Source organism: Leuciscus leuciscus (assembly GCF_965113295.1).
Source record: "Leuciscus leuciscus genome assembly, chromosome: 1".
In the NCBI taxonomy this organism is placed as follows: domain Eukaryota; kingdom Metazoa; phylum Chordata; class Actinopteri; order Cypriniformes; family Leuciscidae; genus Leuciscus; species Leuciscus leuciscus.
In genome coordinates, this window is record NC_138725.1 from 30,585,057 (window position 1) to 30,601,258 (window position 16,202).

Consider the following 16,202-nt stretch of genomic DNA (forward strand, 5'->3'; position numbering starts at 1 on the left):
CCTGAAGGAGTTGAAAGGACAAACACCCAGAGTTGGTTACTGTGTCCAAAGGGTTTGTTTGCACTCAATGATTCCCAAATACCTTCTCCCTGTATAGCCAAACATTAGCCTAGCACTCAATGCTGATCCATTCTGTTCGGTCTGCAGGAAAAGATCTTTCTGAAGATGCGACTCTGACGTTTCCAACAAATGTGGTTCAGGGATCAGCCAGATGCTCAGTTTCAGTCCTTGGTAAATCATTTCGTTGAGTAGAAACTGACAGGTAATATTTAGCAGAATAACTGTTTCTGATGTGGGTTTAATGCTTGACCTCGTGTAGGGGACATAATGGGTCGTGCACTGAAGAATCTAGATGGGTTATTACAGATGCCATCTGGCTGTGGAGAACAGAATATGATCATTCTTGCTCCGAATATTTACATCCTGCTGTACCTGGAAGTCACGGGGCAACTCACCGCAGCCATCCGAGAGACCGCCACAGGATACCTTCGGAGTGGTATGGGCGAGCAGATCCATTTTCAGTGTTGGGGAGACAATCTTAATGACTTTTAGTCTGTGATTCCCATCAAAGCTGCCAAGACTCCCTAATAAGCTCTCATCTCATCCCCTGCCCCATATTTTTTTCTTTCTTTTGAACAGGATACCAAGGACAACTAAACTACAGGCACAGTGACGGCTCATACAGCACATTTGGTTATGATGCATCCAATACATGGTGAGATTCATCCTGTTATTCTAGTTGTGTAACCTTTGTCACAAGCGGTTTGTTCAGTTTAACAACTTTCTCCACGGCCAGGTTGACCGCTTTTGTCATGAGGTCTTTTGGTCTAGCGAAGCGTTTCATCTTCATTGATCCGAATGTCCTTCAGAGTGCAAAGGACTGGCTGATAAGCCAGCAGGGTGCAAATGGTTGTCTCATGCAACAGGGAACTTTGTACCACAACGACATGAAGGTACATGTGTTATCAAATGGACCTTAACCATTTTTCCAAGATTGTTTTTAATCTGTGTTTGTGTTTTAGGGTGGAGTTGGTGATAACGTGACCATGACTGCCTACATTGTTGCATCGCTGCTTGAACTAGGCATCCCCGCCACAGTAAAAACATCTCCAGTAGTTGTATGAGCTCCTTGCAGATGGCCTTACTTTTCTGGCTGTTGTCTGATATCTGCTTTGCTTTCAGGATCCCGTCATTACCAACGCTCTGTCATGCTTGAGGCCTGTCGCCGGGAACCTGGGAAACACTTACACCACAGCTCTGCTGACCTACACCTTCAGTCTGGCTGGAGAGACCACCACTCGATCACAGCTTCTAACAACCTTGAACAACGTTGCCATTTCTGAAGGTAAGATTTACCTGCTTTTTTTTTTTGAGAAGTTCTTTGTCATCGACTTTCTCTCCTCCATCTCATCCTAAGGCACTAAGCTCCATTGGTCTCAGACAACATCTGGTGATACTCTGGCGGTGGAGATCAGCTCTTATGTGCTGCTAGCAGTTCTCGCTGTTCAGCCTCTCACGACAGCTAATCTGGGTTATGCTAACCGCATTGTCAACTGGCTTGTGACCCAGCAGAATCCCTATGGAGGGTTTTCCTCCACCCAGGTGCCTCTGACTACCAAACATGAGTGCAATCATTTATGAGGAGTTTTTAATCTGGTGCTTGTTTTTAGGACACTGTGGTGGCTCTTCATGCCCTGTCTGTGTACGCTGCTCAAGTGTTCAGCTTGGATGGCTTCAGCACTGTTACTGTACAGTCCTCAGTAGTAGGAGACTCTTATAGCTTCAAAGTGAATCGGGACAACAGGCTGCTGTTTCAGGAGAAGCCGCTGAAGAACGTTCCTGGCAAATATAGTGTTAAAGTGTCAGGATCCACTTGTGTGTCTGTGCAGGTATGCATCTTAACCCTCTATTTCTGTTTTGTGCACCTCCAAATCTGATTAGTCTTGTCTGCCCTGCCCCCATACCGTAGATTGCATGTTTCTACAACATCCCGACACCCGTTAAAGTCTCCAGGACACTTAGTGTTGACGCGAAGGTGACTGGAGACTGCCGACCGCTTGGGGCCAATCTTATTTTGAACTTCACAGTAAAGTAAGAACAGCTTTGGCTTGGTGTCCTGAAACCAGCTCTTGTTTGACTCCTTCAAAAGGATCCTGCATTCTTGATTCTGTTGACCTAAACCTCTTTTTTCCCCATCACTATCATTCAGATACGATGGTTTAAAAACAAGCACTAACATGGTTCTAGTGGACATTAAGCTCCTGTCGGGCTTCACAGCAGATACGTCACCGGTTCGTAGGTTTAAGATTTAGAAAATCCCAAGATGCTTGAAGCTCCTTCAGATGTAATTGTGTCTGTAAATGATGGTCTTTTCCTTAGCTTGGATCTCCACCCCAATCGTTTGCCCCGCTAGTGGAGAGGGTTGATGCTGAAGATGATCATGTCCTAGTGTATCTGAAAGAGGTGAGATTGAGACACTAGGTATGTTACAAGCTGCCATCTTTCTCATGTGCTGCTGTTCCTTTCTCGTAGGTTCCCAAAGGCGTCCCCAAGAGTTTCACTCTGCAGCTGAAACGGGTTCTTGCAGTAAAAAATCTCAAGCCAGCAGTCATCAACGTTTATGACTACTATCAGACAAGTATGCTTTCATCCTAATCATTCACTGCTCTAGCTGAATTCACTATTGAACATGATCCCACTAGGTTAATGTTCCTTTTTCAGGTGATTCGTTTGAGACCACCTACATGTCTCCCTGTCCATGATTTGATTCAGTACTGGCTGTAGGACACGTGACTTAATTAAAACTGCTTTTATACAACCAGTTCTTTTGTTGCCTCCTTTTGTTCCTCATCTGTGTTTATTTGAAGCAGGTTTATTTTCAGTGTTCATGTTTCTATTTGTCCTGTGACCAAGTCTTTACTCGGGCAGTGGCTGTTAACTTTTGTTGTTGAAAGTTTGACTTTAGACTGAAACTAAGCTTTTTTTTTTTTCTTTTTTTTTTTATGGTTTAAAATTTCTAACCATGGTAATCAACTTTTTTTTTTTTATCATTTATGAAGGCATTTACTTAGACAAATAGCCAGTTTTACTGTAACAAACCAAAAAGCAATAAATGGACAATACCAGAATAATGTAGTCATTCTTCAAGGAGTCTCTCAGTGTAGTTTTAATTTGACTATAAATGTATATTAGTAGTTGATATGGTGTCAATGTTTGACCTCAGGTAAGTGCACTTAATTGGACAGCCCTCATGTTTGCTGTATCAATGCTGTGCCATTGCCACATGGCCCAGTTCTGGTTGATACATGTCACTGCTGATGGGAGGCCAGCAGTTCCAGCTAGGACACATTCAGGCCAAGCTTGCCATGTGGGTGTATTTATGAATACTTGTCTTCTAATAAGTGTCATTAAGACAACACAGGGCGACTATAGTAACAACCTCATCTCTCATTTACTGTTAAGTTTATCGCTCATAGGCAACTGGCTACTTAGACCTGTAACATGATCATAATTATGTATTGTGTATATAAGATATTATGCATGAAACTTTTGTAAGTGACATTTAAGCTGAACAAATATTTAAATTTGTTAAATTAAGAGATGTTAAAACCACGTTACCGTATGTCATCCTAAAAGAACAAATTGAGACAAACACATTGTTGTAGTTATGCCTGTTTCCTGGATCAAACCTGAAAGACAGACTCTCAAAACACAGTATTAGTGTGTACTGAAAAAAAACCTGCCTGAATCAACTAACCTTTCACATAACCAAGTTTACATTTATATTGAAATCATATTTAGAGACATGTACAAAAATTGTTTTAAGGCCAATAATCTTTATTAAATATATTTGACTTAATAAAGTGGTTGAAACAAACTTAGCTGATAGAAGTCTTTAATGTCATGCTGGATGTTGAAGAATCTGGATTCTAACCCAGCGGGCACCTTGATGTCAATTTGACATCAAATAGTCAAGATTTTGACCACCATGTATGACCTGCATGAATATGCATATTTTCATTATATTTTGTAATTATTTCCTTGTGGTTGTAAAGATGCCTAACAAAGGTATCAATCTGACATGTTTTTTCTGGTCCCTACATCTCAGGTCAATATCATTGACATTAAATCGATGTTGATTTGATGTCAGGTAACAAGACGTCAAATTGATGTGAAATGTATGTCAAAACAATGTCTATAATGTCTGAAAAAAGTATATTTATTACTCATTGTAAATCAATGTGACTCATTTTCAACATCTAAAAGACCTAGCCTGAATGATCCTGAAAGTTGTAGACCTAGGTCTATGTATTTTGCATGTGTGTTTTTATTTATTTAAAACCTAGCATATTTACATTTAGTTCACATTTAAAATGTCAGCAGACACTATAATTGCTATAACATCAACATCATGGCATCCTGATGTCAAATAGATGCCCAGCAGGCACAGGATATAGACTACAACATCGGTCAGACGTTGGATTTTGGTTGAAAATTGAAGTTGGGCTGACGTCTAAATCCAATGTTTGTTTGACGTCAGGCTCCAACGTTGGGCAGTCGTTGAATTTTGCTTGGAATAAACCAAACAAAAAGGTGAAATGCATGGCCGTACACTTATTACCAGCTTCACTTAAAACTAACCAGATGTACTTTATTTATTTTCTGGTTTAAAGAAATAATATTTTGTATTTTAAAGTCACCATGATGGTGGTTAGCGTTTGCTTTAGGCCCTGTCCCAAATGGCGCACTTCATGCGGACTTTTGGTCTCGTGGACTTGAATTGCGCGTGCTCGCTGAGTCTACGAGTCCACAGGCCGTCCCATTCAGCATTTTACCGCTCTGAAGTGTGCTCAGCAGCGCCCCCTTTGTACCCTTGAAGCGGTCTTCCACGAAGCCCGCATAGATGCAGGCTTCACGCACTAACTACCCAGGAATCCTTGCGAAAGGCCAATCAGACAACAGATGGGAGGAAATTTCACTCACGGATAATTGTTGACATGGCTGAGAAGAAAATATTACTGTTTTTATGACCTAAATGTACATTTTACCAGTTGTTACCTACAGTTTATACAAACATTATGGTCATCGACCAGTGGTTGATGTCTCAAACATAATAATAGCGTGTTTAATAATACGATCGCATTATGATTAATTAAATAAATAGAACCGAATGGCAGGGCTTTACTGAGTCATATGTAAACATAGTATGAATATTGAAACCTGTAAATTGAAAAATATGTTTAAATTATGTTTTAAAATTGTAATCTTAGTTCAAATGGAACATTATGTATTATTAGGCTATGTACAACTGTATACATCATTTAAATAAGCATGATTTATCTATTGTCTAATGCCCAGGTGATATGCATAATATCAAAATATAGAACTGTAAAATTAGGCTGTGTAGTGGACATGCAGATAAGACGTCGGAGCGCAAAAATGTGATTTCTCCTGTCCAACAACAACCAGACCGTTATTTCCGGCATGCCGAGCGAGTCTGTCCCAAAAATACCTCTCAATGCGCCCTCGTGGACTCGCGCCAAGGGCCCTATAGGTCTGCACTACATGACGTCACCAAAGTGTGGACTCTGAGGAAGTCCACAAGTCCGGAGTGTGCCATTTGGGACAGGGCCTTAGTTGTGCTCTTGACCCTTTACTCTTTAAATTAAACTTTTCTCTGACTGCTATAAATGTGTGTTTATAAAGCACAATTGTTATAGCTAAAAAAGCCAAGAGAGAATGAGATCAGGGGCCTGTTTCAGAAAGGAGGTTAAGTGAAAACTCTGAGTATGTTAACCCTGAAATGAGGGAAACTCTGGGTTTTCTGTTTCAGAATGGGAGGTATGTTAAACCTGAGAAAGCAGAGTAAGTCAAACCCGTTTCTGAAAGAGAGGTAACTTATACTCCGAGTCAGTTACCATGGTAACTTACTCTATGAACCTAACCTGGTCGGGAGCAGGTTTTTTTCAGTAAACCCAGAGTTCTATCGGTCTCCTCCCCTTTTTTTAAAGAGGAAGTGGTGTTTAAACACCTCATTCATTCTTTCAGTACATTTTTATTAATAAAATTAATATTTTATTAATAAATAAAATATTGCTATTTTTACTGCTTTTTTTATTTATTTATTTTTATAAGATGAAGTCTATATAACTCCTTAACTGGCAACTGAAAATACAGTAGTAGATTAGAGTTACATAATGTAGTTCTAAACAAATTCTACAGAATTAAACTGTGGCATTTACTGGAAATCACTGAACTGTGTTCATCTGTGCACCAGAAGTTGATGGACCGTCCTCCTGCTGTTCTTCCACACTCTGAGGGGAAGAGATAAGAATACCCGTTTATACTTAGATTTAAACTTAGATTCTATAGGCTACTCCACATAAAAATGTGAATGTATAGATTGTTTGATGTGTAGACACATAATGTTAACATTACCTCTGTAGGCGTCTCTGTGGCAGCAGAAACTCTTTAACCCCATGTGATGAGCATTTGGTTGAGTACACTTTATAACACTATTTGTCATAATTTCTGGTGTATTGAGTAGGCTACTTACAACTGCCTGGGGTTCTGTTGGGACAGGAGGCTCCAAAAGACAGATATTACCATCAGAATCTGTTGGGACCAACACAAATCCTAACCCAAAGTAAAATAAATGGAAATATCAAAAATAGCCTATAAAAAAATAACACATAATGTAAACCTCTTACATTTTATGAAGGCCCTTTGATCTTTGGGAGTGACTGGCTCTGAAGTCCGTCCAGGAATTCCCTCAGCAAAAAATGCTGCTGCACTGCTAGACACTGGATGCTTTAGTTATTTAATATGTCACATGTTTGTAAAGTCAGGTAGCCTATGATATGCTCAAGCCTTACTTGACTGAATTATGTTTATATATTTAATTTTCAGCTGCTGCCATGTTCTTTTAATGTCTGCAGGATAAATCTTTATAAATTATTGGTCTACTTATTACTAATTACTAAATCCCATGTCAACCTTTTGAACAATACAATGAGAGACAAGAAACTGCACTTTTAATGCTTTCAAATAAACAATATACAATTGCATGAATTATTCTTGAATTGACCAAAGTGTGTAGAGGGAGAAGGTTACATTAAAAATATAACTTTTAAAAATGTATGTTAAATAGCCTAATTGTTCTATAGTCTAATACAATTACATCAGATTTAACTTTAAATTACAGAAGAATTAAGAGTAATCCCTTTAATTAATTACAGTATTTAGATTACTTGGTAATTAATTACACCCATCACTGTATAACAGTAATTAAAATGTAAACTTATAACTTATAAACGAAATAATGTTTGTACTCTCCATATGCTTGCAGAAGCACATCCAGTTCTGCTGGTGAGAAATATGCAGACCTATTTTTGTCTGCCGCTGTTGCCATGGTGACTCATAATATCTGCGCTCCATTGATAATGGCTTTTTATAGATGTGGTGCACGCGCTTAACTCAGAGTCAGTCAACTCAGAGTTGATTGAACTAAGTAATTTCAGCTGTTCTGAAACCAAAAACTCAGAGTTTCCCATCTCAGGGTAAGTCAACTCAGAGTTCAAGTTTTAACTCAGAGTTGGTTGAACCTCCTTATTGAAACGGGCCCCAGGTGATGTTGGCTGTTTATAGATGGTGATGATATCATCATGTTATTGCCAGAATCCCTGATCTTACTTAGTGTCTAATGCTTTGATTGTATAGGATTTGTGGTTTTAACATTGTTTTATTCATAATGTAAGTCATTTGATTCTACAGAATATCTGTGTTATCAACAAATATACTTGATTTGTAAAAACTATTTAGTGCACAAAAACCTTTAATCTATGGCAGTACTCAGATACACACAGACATCAAGAAACAGCAAATGAATCTCAACAATGGTGACATTCAAACAAAATATCCAGATAATCAGATCATCTCCAGCTGCATAATTTATTAACGCCGCAATGCATGCTGGGAGATAAGGGTGAGTTTTGATTGGTGGTAGCCAGCATGCACTGCAGCATGAAGCATTTCATTGATTGTCACCATTGTTGAGAGTCATACACTGATTCTTGATGGCTAAGTAATGATGTAGAGCAAAAAGTTTAATGCACTAAATGTTTTGAAAATCCTTTATATTATTTAACCCCCTGAGGTCTACGGTATCGCCGGCGATACCAGCTCGCTTTTTTTTTATTAGTGTAAAAGAAACTCATAAATACTCTGTTGACTTTGATTTTCCATAGGAGTTTCATACATCAATCGATTCTGTTAAATGTGTATTATTTTTGTGTATACTCACAATAAAAACAAAGTGTTGTGCTTTTTGCCAAATAAAGAAAAATAAACACGAAGCGAGTTCTGCCTTCTCTCTGCCAGTGTAGTCCATTCTGAAACGCGTCCGAAAATTAACAATAACTCAGCGAATACTCAGTCAAACAGACATACAGACACACAGGCATGAAGCTTGAATTCTCTTCTTTTAAATGAAGTAATTTATATAAAAAACAAATATTCTCATCTTGTGAAATCTGTATTAAAAGAGAGCGATTCCAGTCGAGCTCATCTCATCTCATTACGTTATAATCGGCCACGCCCACGGAGAGCGCGAGCTATTCAAACGCAAATGGCTAAGGCAATCCTGTGAACGCCCCCATCAGCTCGAGAAAACACACAAGTTTATTTAGATCATTACTTTACACCATCTTGCAGCGCTGTGAGGAATAATACTAATGGAAAATGTCCCTCAGAAGTGCGGGTATATCGAGGAGCGAGCTGAGGAATACAAGTAAGTTTTTTCCTTCTCACGTGAATTTCTTCACGTGGGTTTCTGTTTATGAATGAATAAACGGCATGAATGCGCGCTGTTTACCACAGCTGGCAAAGACAGTTTAAATTTAAATCGCGTGTGTGAATGAATGATGATGTTTTAGCAAACTGTATTGCTATACTGAGATAAGTAAACATCGACTGAATGTTGAAATAAAAAGTAGGCTATTTGTATAAGCAACGTATTAAACTGCAAATTAACAATATGCCCTAATATTTCATGAAAACAACGTTACAGTCAGACGAAATATGAAAGACAACATTTTGTTGACTAGATTTGGGTACAGTTTTTACTGTAGAATATACTGCCACATCAAATAAGCTTTTGTTTAGCAATTTCTATATATAAAATACTATTTTTGTCAAAAATAAAGTCATCAACTAAGATGTTAGCTGTTCCAATGTTGGTTATATTCAAACTAATGAATACATAGATAAAATGTAGGCCTATAATCATTTTTTTTTACAAAGAAAGAGTACACTTGAAATATTGTTGAAATTGTAATTATTGTTGTAATTGTAACCGTTTTAATAAAATAGCAAAACATATTTACAAGATAGATGTAAGCAAAATCTTAAATGGTCAATATAAGTCTTCTTCTAAATATATCTTTTGTCCTTGCATTGTGGCTCAGTCAGTGTCACACCTGAATGAATGGCTAATTATGCAGAGTGGGTGTATTCTAAGGTGTAAACCACTCCTCGTTCACGCCCCCTCGCATATTGGCTTTCCAAGCAAAACCTGTTTTACATCAATTTAAATCAATGTATGGTTTTATGTGAACGATAAAGCAAGACTATTTTCACATAATTTTGAAGAAAAAACTATAGGTGACGACATAAATTAGTCAAAAGTCTTATTGCCACATATTTAGTATGTGTTTTGTGGCCTTATTTCAAAAACTTTAATTTTTAGTTTTTTCGATAACCACGCATAAACATTATTCTCTCAAAAATGAAAACATGTACATACATGTGGCTCACATATTATTGTAGTCCTGTTTGTGCTATATAGAGTGAATTTACACCTTTGCCATTAATATGTTTATAAGCAACTGAAAAAAGCACAAATGTCAGAGCATGTCAGAACACCCCCAGGGCCCAAAACAACGCTCAGACTCCAGAGGGTTAACAAACAACATTGCTCTCATGCTGTAACATCAGTTGTCTTCTATTATGAATCAATATAACAAACACAGGTCCTATATAATCAAAACATTAGACACGGAATAAGATTAGGGATTCAGGCATTTACATGATGATATCATCATCATCATCATCAATAATCAGCCAATTTCACCTGATCTCATGGCTTATTTTGCTACAACAAATATGCTTTATAAACACACAATTATAGCAGCCAGAGAAAATGTTAAACTAGAAAGTCAAGAGTCAAAAGTCCAACTAAAGCAAACACTAACCACCATCATGGTGACTTTAAAATACAACTATTGATTAAACCGGCAATTAAATAAAGTAAATCTGGTTAGCTTTAAATGAAGCTGGTAATAAGTGTACGGCCATGCATTTCACCTTTTTGTTTGGTTTATTCCAACCAAAATTCAACGACTGCCCAACGTTGGAGCTTGATGTCAAACAAACATTGGATTTAGACATCAAACTGACTTAAATTTTCAACCAAAATCCAACGTCTGACCGACACTGTAGTCTATATCCTGTGCCTGCTGGGATCAACATCATGACATCTTGACATCAAATAAATGTTGAATTGACATCAAATACCAACAAACAAAGCATGTCAACAAAATAACATCAAAATAACATCAGCAGAGGTCAAAATCTTGACATCAAATTGACATTGACACTTTGACGTCAATATGACTTTCATTTTTGACCTATTTCTTGACGTAATTTTGACATCAATGTTTGATGTCACATTGATGTTAAATTGACATCAAATGCCCACTGGGAAGGCATTAGTAAAGCCAATAAAAAATGGCATGAAACTGTGATGCCATCATACAAATATTGTATTATATTAAACATATATTTAACATTTAAGGCAAAACTCATTTTCCAAAAGTATTTACCATATCTGAACTTTGAGCCTTTTTTTTAGGGTGCCACCATTTATAAGTGACTGTCCTATTAGGGTAGCCTATTTATTTTTGGCAAAATTGTCTGAAATTTCAATAATCAAATGCATTTTCACTATCTGAAAATTTGTGAAAAGGTCTTATAGTTACGAAGCCCACTATTAAAGTGCTCGTTAAAGGAGGGGGATAAGCAACAAAGTCACGTGATGCAAAATTTAACAGTTTTAACTTTTTTTTTTTCTTTTTCTTGGAACAAGACTGACGTATCAGCAGGCAACCGATAATGTTGACAGAAATAAACAAACATAGACCAACAAAACATTGAAACGCAGCTTATTAGTGTTTGGCAGAAACATCATGACACACACAGGGCTCTCTCATCACTCCTCTCAAGTCCTTCTCCCTCTGACAGAGCTGAAACAGCGATCACGCTGCTGTGGAAACAAATCGTAGTTGGTCAACCTCCGCTCTCTCATTATATATCCGGCCCAGAACATCACTGAACAGGCTGCAGGGGCGTGGGGCGGAGCCTAGTTCGAAAGAGAGAGAACCAGATCAACCAAAGAAATAGAAGTACACACAAATAAACATAAGGCTCAGGCCGTAACATAGTTTAAATAAAATATTAAAAAGCTTTATTAACATTCCATTTCATCTTGTGCTACTATATTTTATTTCGAACCTACAATTAATTTTGAATTTTTTTTTTGCAATTTCCTCAAAAAATCAATGGTAATTCAATGTTACAATGTGATTTTTGTTCAACATCAGGCTTGCACTCTCTGAAAATGAAACAAAACAATATATACACACTGAAAAAGAAGAGCATTGTTGATTTTCACTTGTGCTACAATCATTGGAATTTGGAATTCCAAGAAAGAAACAATGTTAAAGAGGTTTTTAATGTTTTTTGAAAGATTGAGACATGTTTTCCCTACTTTCCAGGCAGCGAAGTTGCATCTGAATTTGTCTGTCTACTGCCAGCAACCATATCACCCTGTAGCCCAAGACTAGTTGCCCACTGAAGCTAAGCAGGGTTGAGCCTGGTCAGTACCTGGATGGGGGGAGTCCTGGGAAAACCAGGTTGCTGCTGGAAGAGATGTCAGTGAGGCCCGCAGGGGGCGCTCACCCTGTGGCCTGTGTGGGTCCTAACGCCCCAGTGTAGTGACAGGGACACTATACTGTCAAAGAGCACCATCCTTCAGATGAGACGGAAAACCGAGGTCCTGACTCTCTGTGGTCATTAAAAATCGCATGGCACTTCTCGTAAAGAGTAGGGGTGTAACGCCGGTGTCCTGGCCACATTCCCTCCATTGGCCCTTACCAATCATGGCCTCCTAATAATCCCCATCCACTGAATTGGCTAGATCACTCTCTCTCCTCTCCACCTATAGCTGGTGTGTGGTGAGCGCACTGGCACCGTTTTCCTGTGGCTGCCATTGCATTATCCAAGTGTATGCTGCACACTGGTGGTGTTGAGGAGAGATCCCCTGATATGATTGTAAAGCGCTTTGGGTGTACAGTAGTACATATGAAAGTGCTATATAAATGTCTCCTTCATTCAATCATTGTCAAGTTTTTTGACATTTTCACATCCAAGATAGCAAGCAATCATCGAAAAAATGTTAAATCGATGTTATTGGGTCAACATAAGTAATTTCATTTCATGAAGTCATACTTTTTGGAGCATTTGCTTGTCAGTGTAGTGAGGCAATAGGCAGTGTCATATTTCCTGACCTCTGATTGTATTATGGATCACATCTTCCAAACTGGCATAGGATATGCTTGACTTCCACAAGAAACTATGACTTATATTCTTCATCTTTGCCATCACCCATCTTCAACTTCTTCCTTTCTTATACGGCCTTGTTTTCTGATGCACTCCCTTCACTATCATCAATACTTTCTGGAAAAGGTACAGCTTTTCCTCTCTGTCTTCCATAAAATCTTACTAACATAAACCTAAAACACAGGCAAAAAAGCTATTATACTGCCTGCCAGTAATGAACAATAGTGCATTAAACAATAGTGAACAATGTTCCCTATAGTCTCCTAAAAGGACTTTGTCATTTATGCATATTTAACCTGTTGTATCACTCTATTGTAGGGTTCTAAATAAACTGATCAGGTTGAATGGGCACAGTATAGTTAACATCTAAGTTCGGAAAGGAGGATTGAGACAGCAATTTCAACACCACTTGAGAAATTAAAGAAAATGTACTGTATTGGTACCAGTTTGTGAACATACAGTTAATAAAAAAAAATAAAAAATACAAGTATAACAAATAAAATAAATAGTTCCCAAAACACAGTTCAGAAAGTATTTTCCTTGTGTTGTTATTTGTCTTTTTTTTTTTCTTTTTTTTTTTTAAGTTCTCTGTTTTACTGCTCAAACTTAAAGGGATACTTCACCTCTGGGAAGATGAATGTGTATTTAAAATAGGTCATTTAAGTAGAAGAAATGTGAATACATTTTTTAATTTGGAGCTTTCTAGACTGAGAAAAGCCAGAAAATGTATTTTTGGCTTATGTGGATGAAAGACAACAACTCCCAGAATGCACTTGCTTCGCTGCCTTAGGAGGCCACGCCTACCGGTAAGAGTGTGCAGTTGAAAACAACAAGGCTAGCCTACGTGATGAGTTTGCCAGGGATTTGCCAGGGATCTCTAGAGATCGCCCAAAATGTCCGGGATTCGGCTTTTGCGTTCTACAGTCGCCATTCATTCATCATGTTTACTGTGGCGAGCAGGACGAGGCTGACGGCCGCGGGAGAACGGCGAGAGGCCGGTGGCGTCATTACTGAGACGCGCCAGTCTCCCATCTCTCACGGAGGAGCGGGAATTTTCTTAGCAAGGGTAAAACGCACATCAACCGATCACTTGTTTAGCGTTCATTTAAACACTACATTCAGATTCACCAATCGGAATGAATTCAGTAAGATTGAAACAAAAGGTGTGCATGTAAACAATGAATGGCGACCGCAGAACGCAAAAGCTGAATGAATGCATCGAACACATTTTGAACGATCTCGCCCGCCGGACAAGTCCGGGAAAAGGAAGATGGTCACCCTTACTTACTCAGCTTTCTCCTACTATTTAGCTTTCTCCACAGAACAAGAGCCTGCTAGCTTAGCTTCCAAAGAAAGACGGCTGACACTGTGTACATTCTGTGAGTGAGATCCCTCCCTCTATGGGCGGGCTGAAAACATGCGGAACAACGCCATCTACTGGCTGTAGTCTTTAGCCTCTGGCCAGAAAATCCTCCGATGACGCAAAATGACGATTTTTGCGTCATCGGAGGATTTTTTCCAGACAAAAAATGCATAAATCTCTTGTCTCAGGGGGATATGAGGGTGGAAAGCATGGTAATTCGAAAATACTACAGGTTTTCTACTAATACAAAGCTTAATATGCTAAATCCTGAAGTATCCCTTTAAGATTTGCTGACCAGCAGGCGCCGAAACGGCGAGACCTGCTGAGATCCCCGGGAAAATCCCTCAACGCGCACAACACCCCGAAAACAAGCCACTATTGTTTCAACCAGATATGCAATGCTAATCTCTTCAACACCAGAAACGCACACACATACTGACCAATACCCCCGAGGGAGTGACAAAAGTTCACGGCGCAGTTTGAACTTTCAGTGACTTCATGACTCTACGCACACACATATACATACACACTCACACAAGGACTGCATCTATTCCCTGACCACGTGTGGTCAAAATTACCCTTTAAAATTTATAAAATGTATTTCTTGTTGTGTTTCATGATCCCCATACCCAAATTACTCTAACTATAAGCTTTATTGGTATTTAATCGATTTGATGTGCATGTAATCACGAAAAATCATGTATCTGCTGGTTAATAGCTCGCTGAATTATCATTCATGGTATTGTTTTATTCCAAAGAACCCAACGGTGTCGAATCCGTAACACAAAGTTCAACCTGATGCATTCCGTCATTAATACCAGTTTATGAATGTACTAGAAATAAGTTCTGTCTCCGCTAACATCATTTCCAGGAGGCAGAACTTCGCAAACAAAGAAGTTTACCGCCACGCGTCCTCCCGAATGATTGGCTCATACACGTGAGGAGGTGTGACTTTGGCTGCTTCAAAACAAGGCGCCACACGCTCATCTATGCAGTTCGCCAGAGAGAGAAAACCCGCCTTCTTCCGGCAGCTCCAGCTGGAGCTTTCTTCGTTTTATTTTCTGAATTTCATTTACTCTAAGTCTTTTATTTTATCTTCCTCAGTTTGATAATTTTACTTCGTTCAGTCTGCGCGAACAAAACTAGTTTAGGACTAGTCATCTTTTAGCAAAGTTTACGAACGTGCTGCAGCCGAATCATCGCAACATCCGACTCCGCCCGGCACGACAAAAACATCCGTTTTCAAACCAGCCCACTCCAAAAGGGTCATCTCAAAGCAAGTAACGTAATCTTAATATTGCAAATCTGAAAAGAAAGTGCTGTTTAAGGTTGTCTAGAACTTCTTAAAGCCTTTGGGTCTTTTGAAGTAACTGACTGAACTGTTTTTGTCCTGAGAAGATTTTACTTTCACTTTTACTCTCTCTCTCTCTCTCTCTCTCTCTCTCTCTCTCTCTCTCTCTCTCTCTCTCTCCTCTCCAATATTTCGTATGATCATCAATTTTGTATTGTTTGTTTTGTTATGCATATTTACTCCTGCGTGTTTTTTAAGTAGTATACGTAATCCTTAGTTGTTTATTAAACTCCATAATCTTTTAACTGAATCTGTCTCATTTGTCCCATGAACTGAAGTCCCTGAAAATGTCGATCTAAAGCTAAATGCTCTACGAGGTTTGACTATTAAAATATCTAAAGTGCCTTACACGAGAATATCATTCCTTATGGCCAGAGGAAGGTTATTTTTGTTGTTTACAGGCCGGTAAATTCTGATGAGAAGTCTTGCATCCAGTTCGCTAAACGGACAGATTGCGCAATAGCCAAATTCGAATTACATGAAATTTACGCTGATAATTTATATGATTTTACCAACCTGTATTAATAATTATTACGAGCCATCGTGTTAATTATTCATATACGGTAAAAATTTGTCTATTCCCTATTTTTAGATAATTTAATTTGTATATGCAAATATATACATATTCATCTTCTTATGAATATTACCATCATTTGAGTTAATAATTCCCCAAAACAACTCAGTGTTGCTACAATCCGATCGTCCTCCTCCTTGGAACTATAATCGTACTCGTTCTGTGTGTGTGGTCTTCGGGATAAACCGTCTGCATCTTGGTTCCTTTTCCCGGCTCTGTACTCTATACTGAAATCAAAA

The 16,202-nt window shown here is 38.5% G+C and overlaps 1 protein-coding gene across 1 annotated transcript in view; it reads left to right on the forward strand.

Annotated features, from left to right (window-relative positions):
- The window catches only part of LOC309497962 (alpha-2-macroglobulin-like), a 32,375-nt gene extending 29,554 nt beyond the window's left edge, over nt 1-2,821 (forward strand). The window contains exons 16-29 of the mRNA XM_082168404.1: nt 1-52; nt 148-231; nt 320-496; nt 640-715; nt 797-953; nt 1,023-1,097; nt 1,183-1,345; nt 1,418-1,602; nt 1,671-1,889; nt 1,970-2,091; nt 2,210-2,291; nt 2,380-2,463; nt 2,533-2,638; nt 2,722-2,821. Coding sequence (XP_082024530.1) covers nt 1-52; nt 148-231; nt 320-496; nt 640-715; nt 797-953; nt 1,023-1,097; nt 1,183-1,345; nt 1,418-1,602; nt 1,671-1,889; nt 1,970-2,091; nt 2,210-2,291; nt 2,380-2,463; nt 2,533-2,638; nt 2,722-2,762 — 1,623 coding nt within the window. The 3' untranslated portion in view covers nt 2,763-2,821. The remainder of the gene's footprint in view (nt 53-147; nt 232-319; nt 497-639; nt 716-796; nt 954-1,022; nt 1,098-1,182; nt 1,346-1,417; nt 1,603-1,670; nt 1,890-1,969; nt 2,092-2,209; nt 2,292-2,379; nt 2,464-2,532; nt 2,639-2,721) is intronic.
- Nucleotides 2,822-16,202: the final 13,381 nt, after the last annotated feature.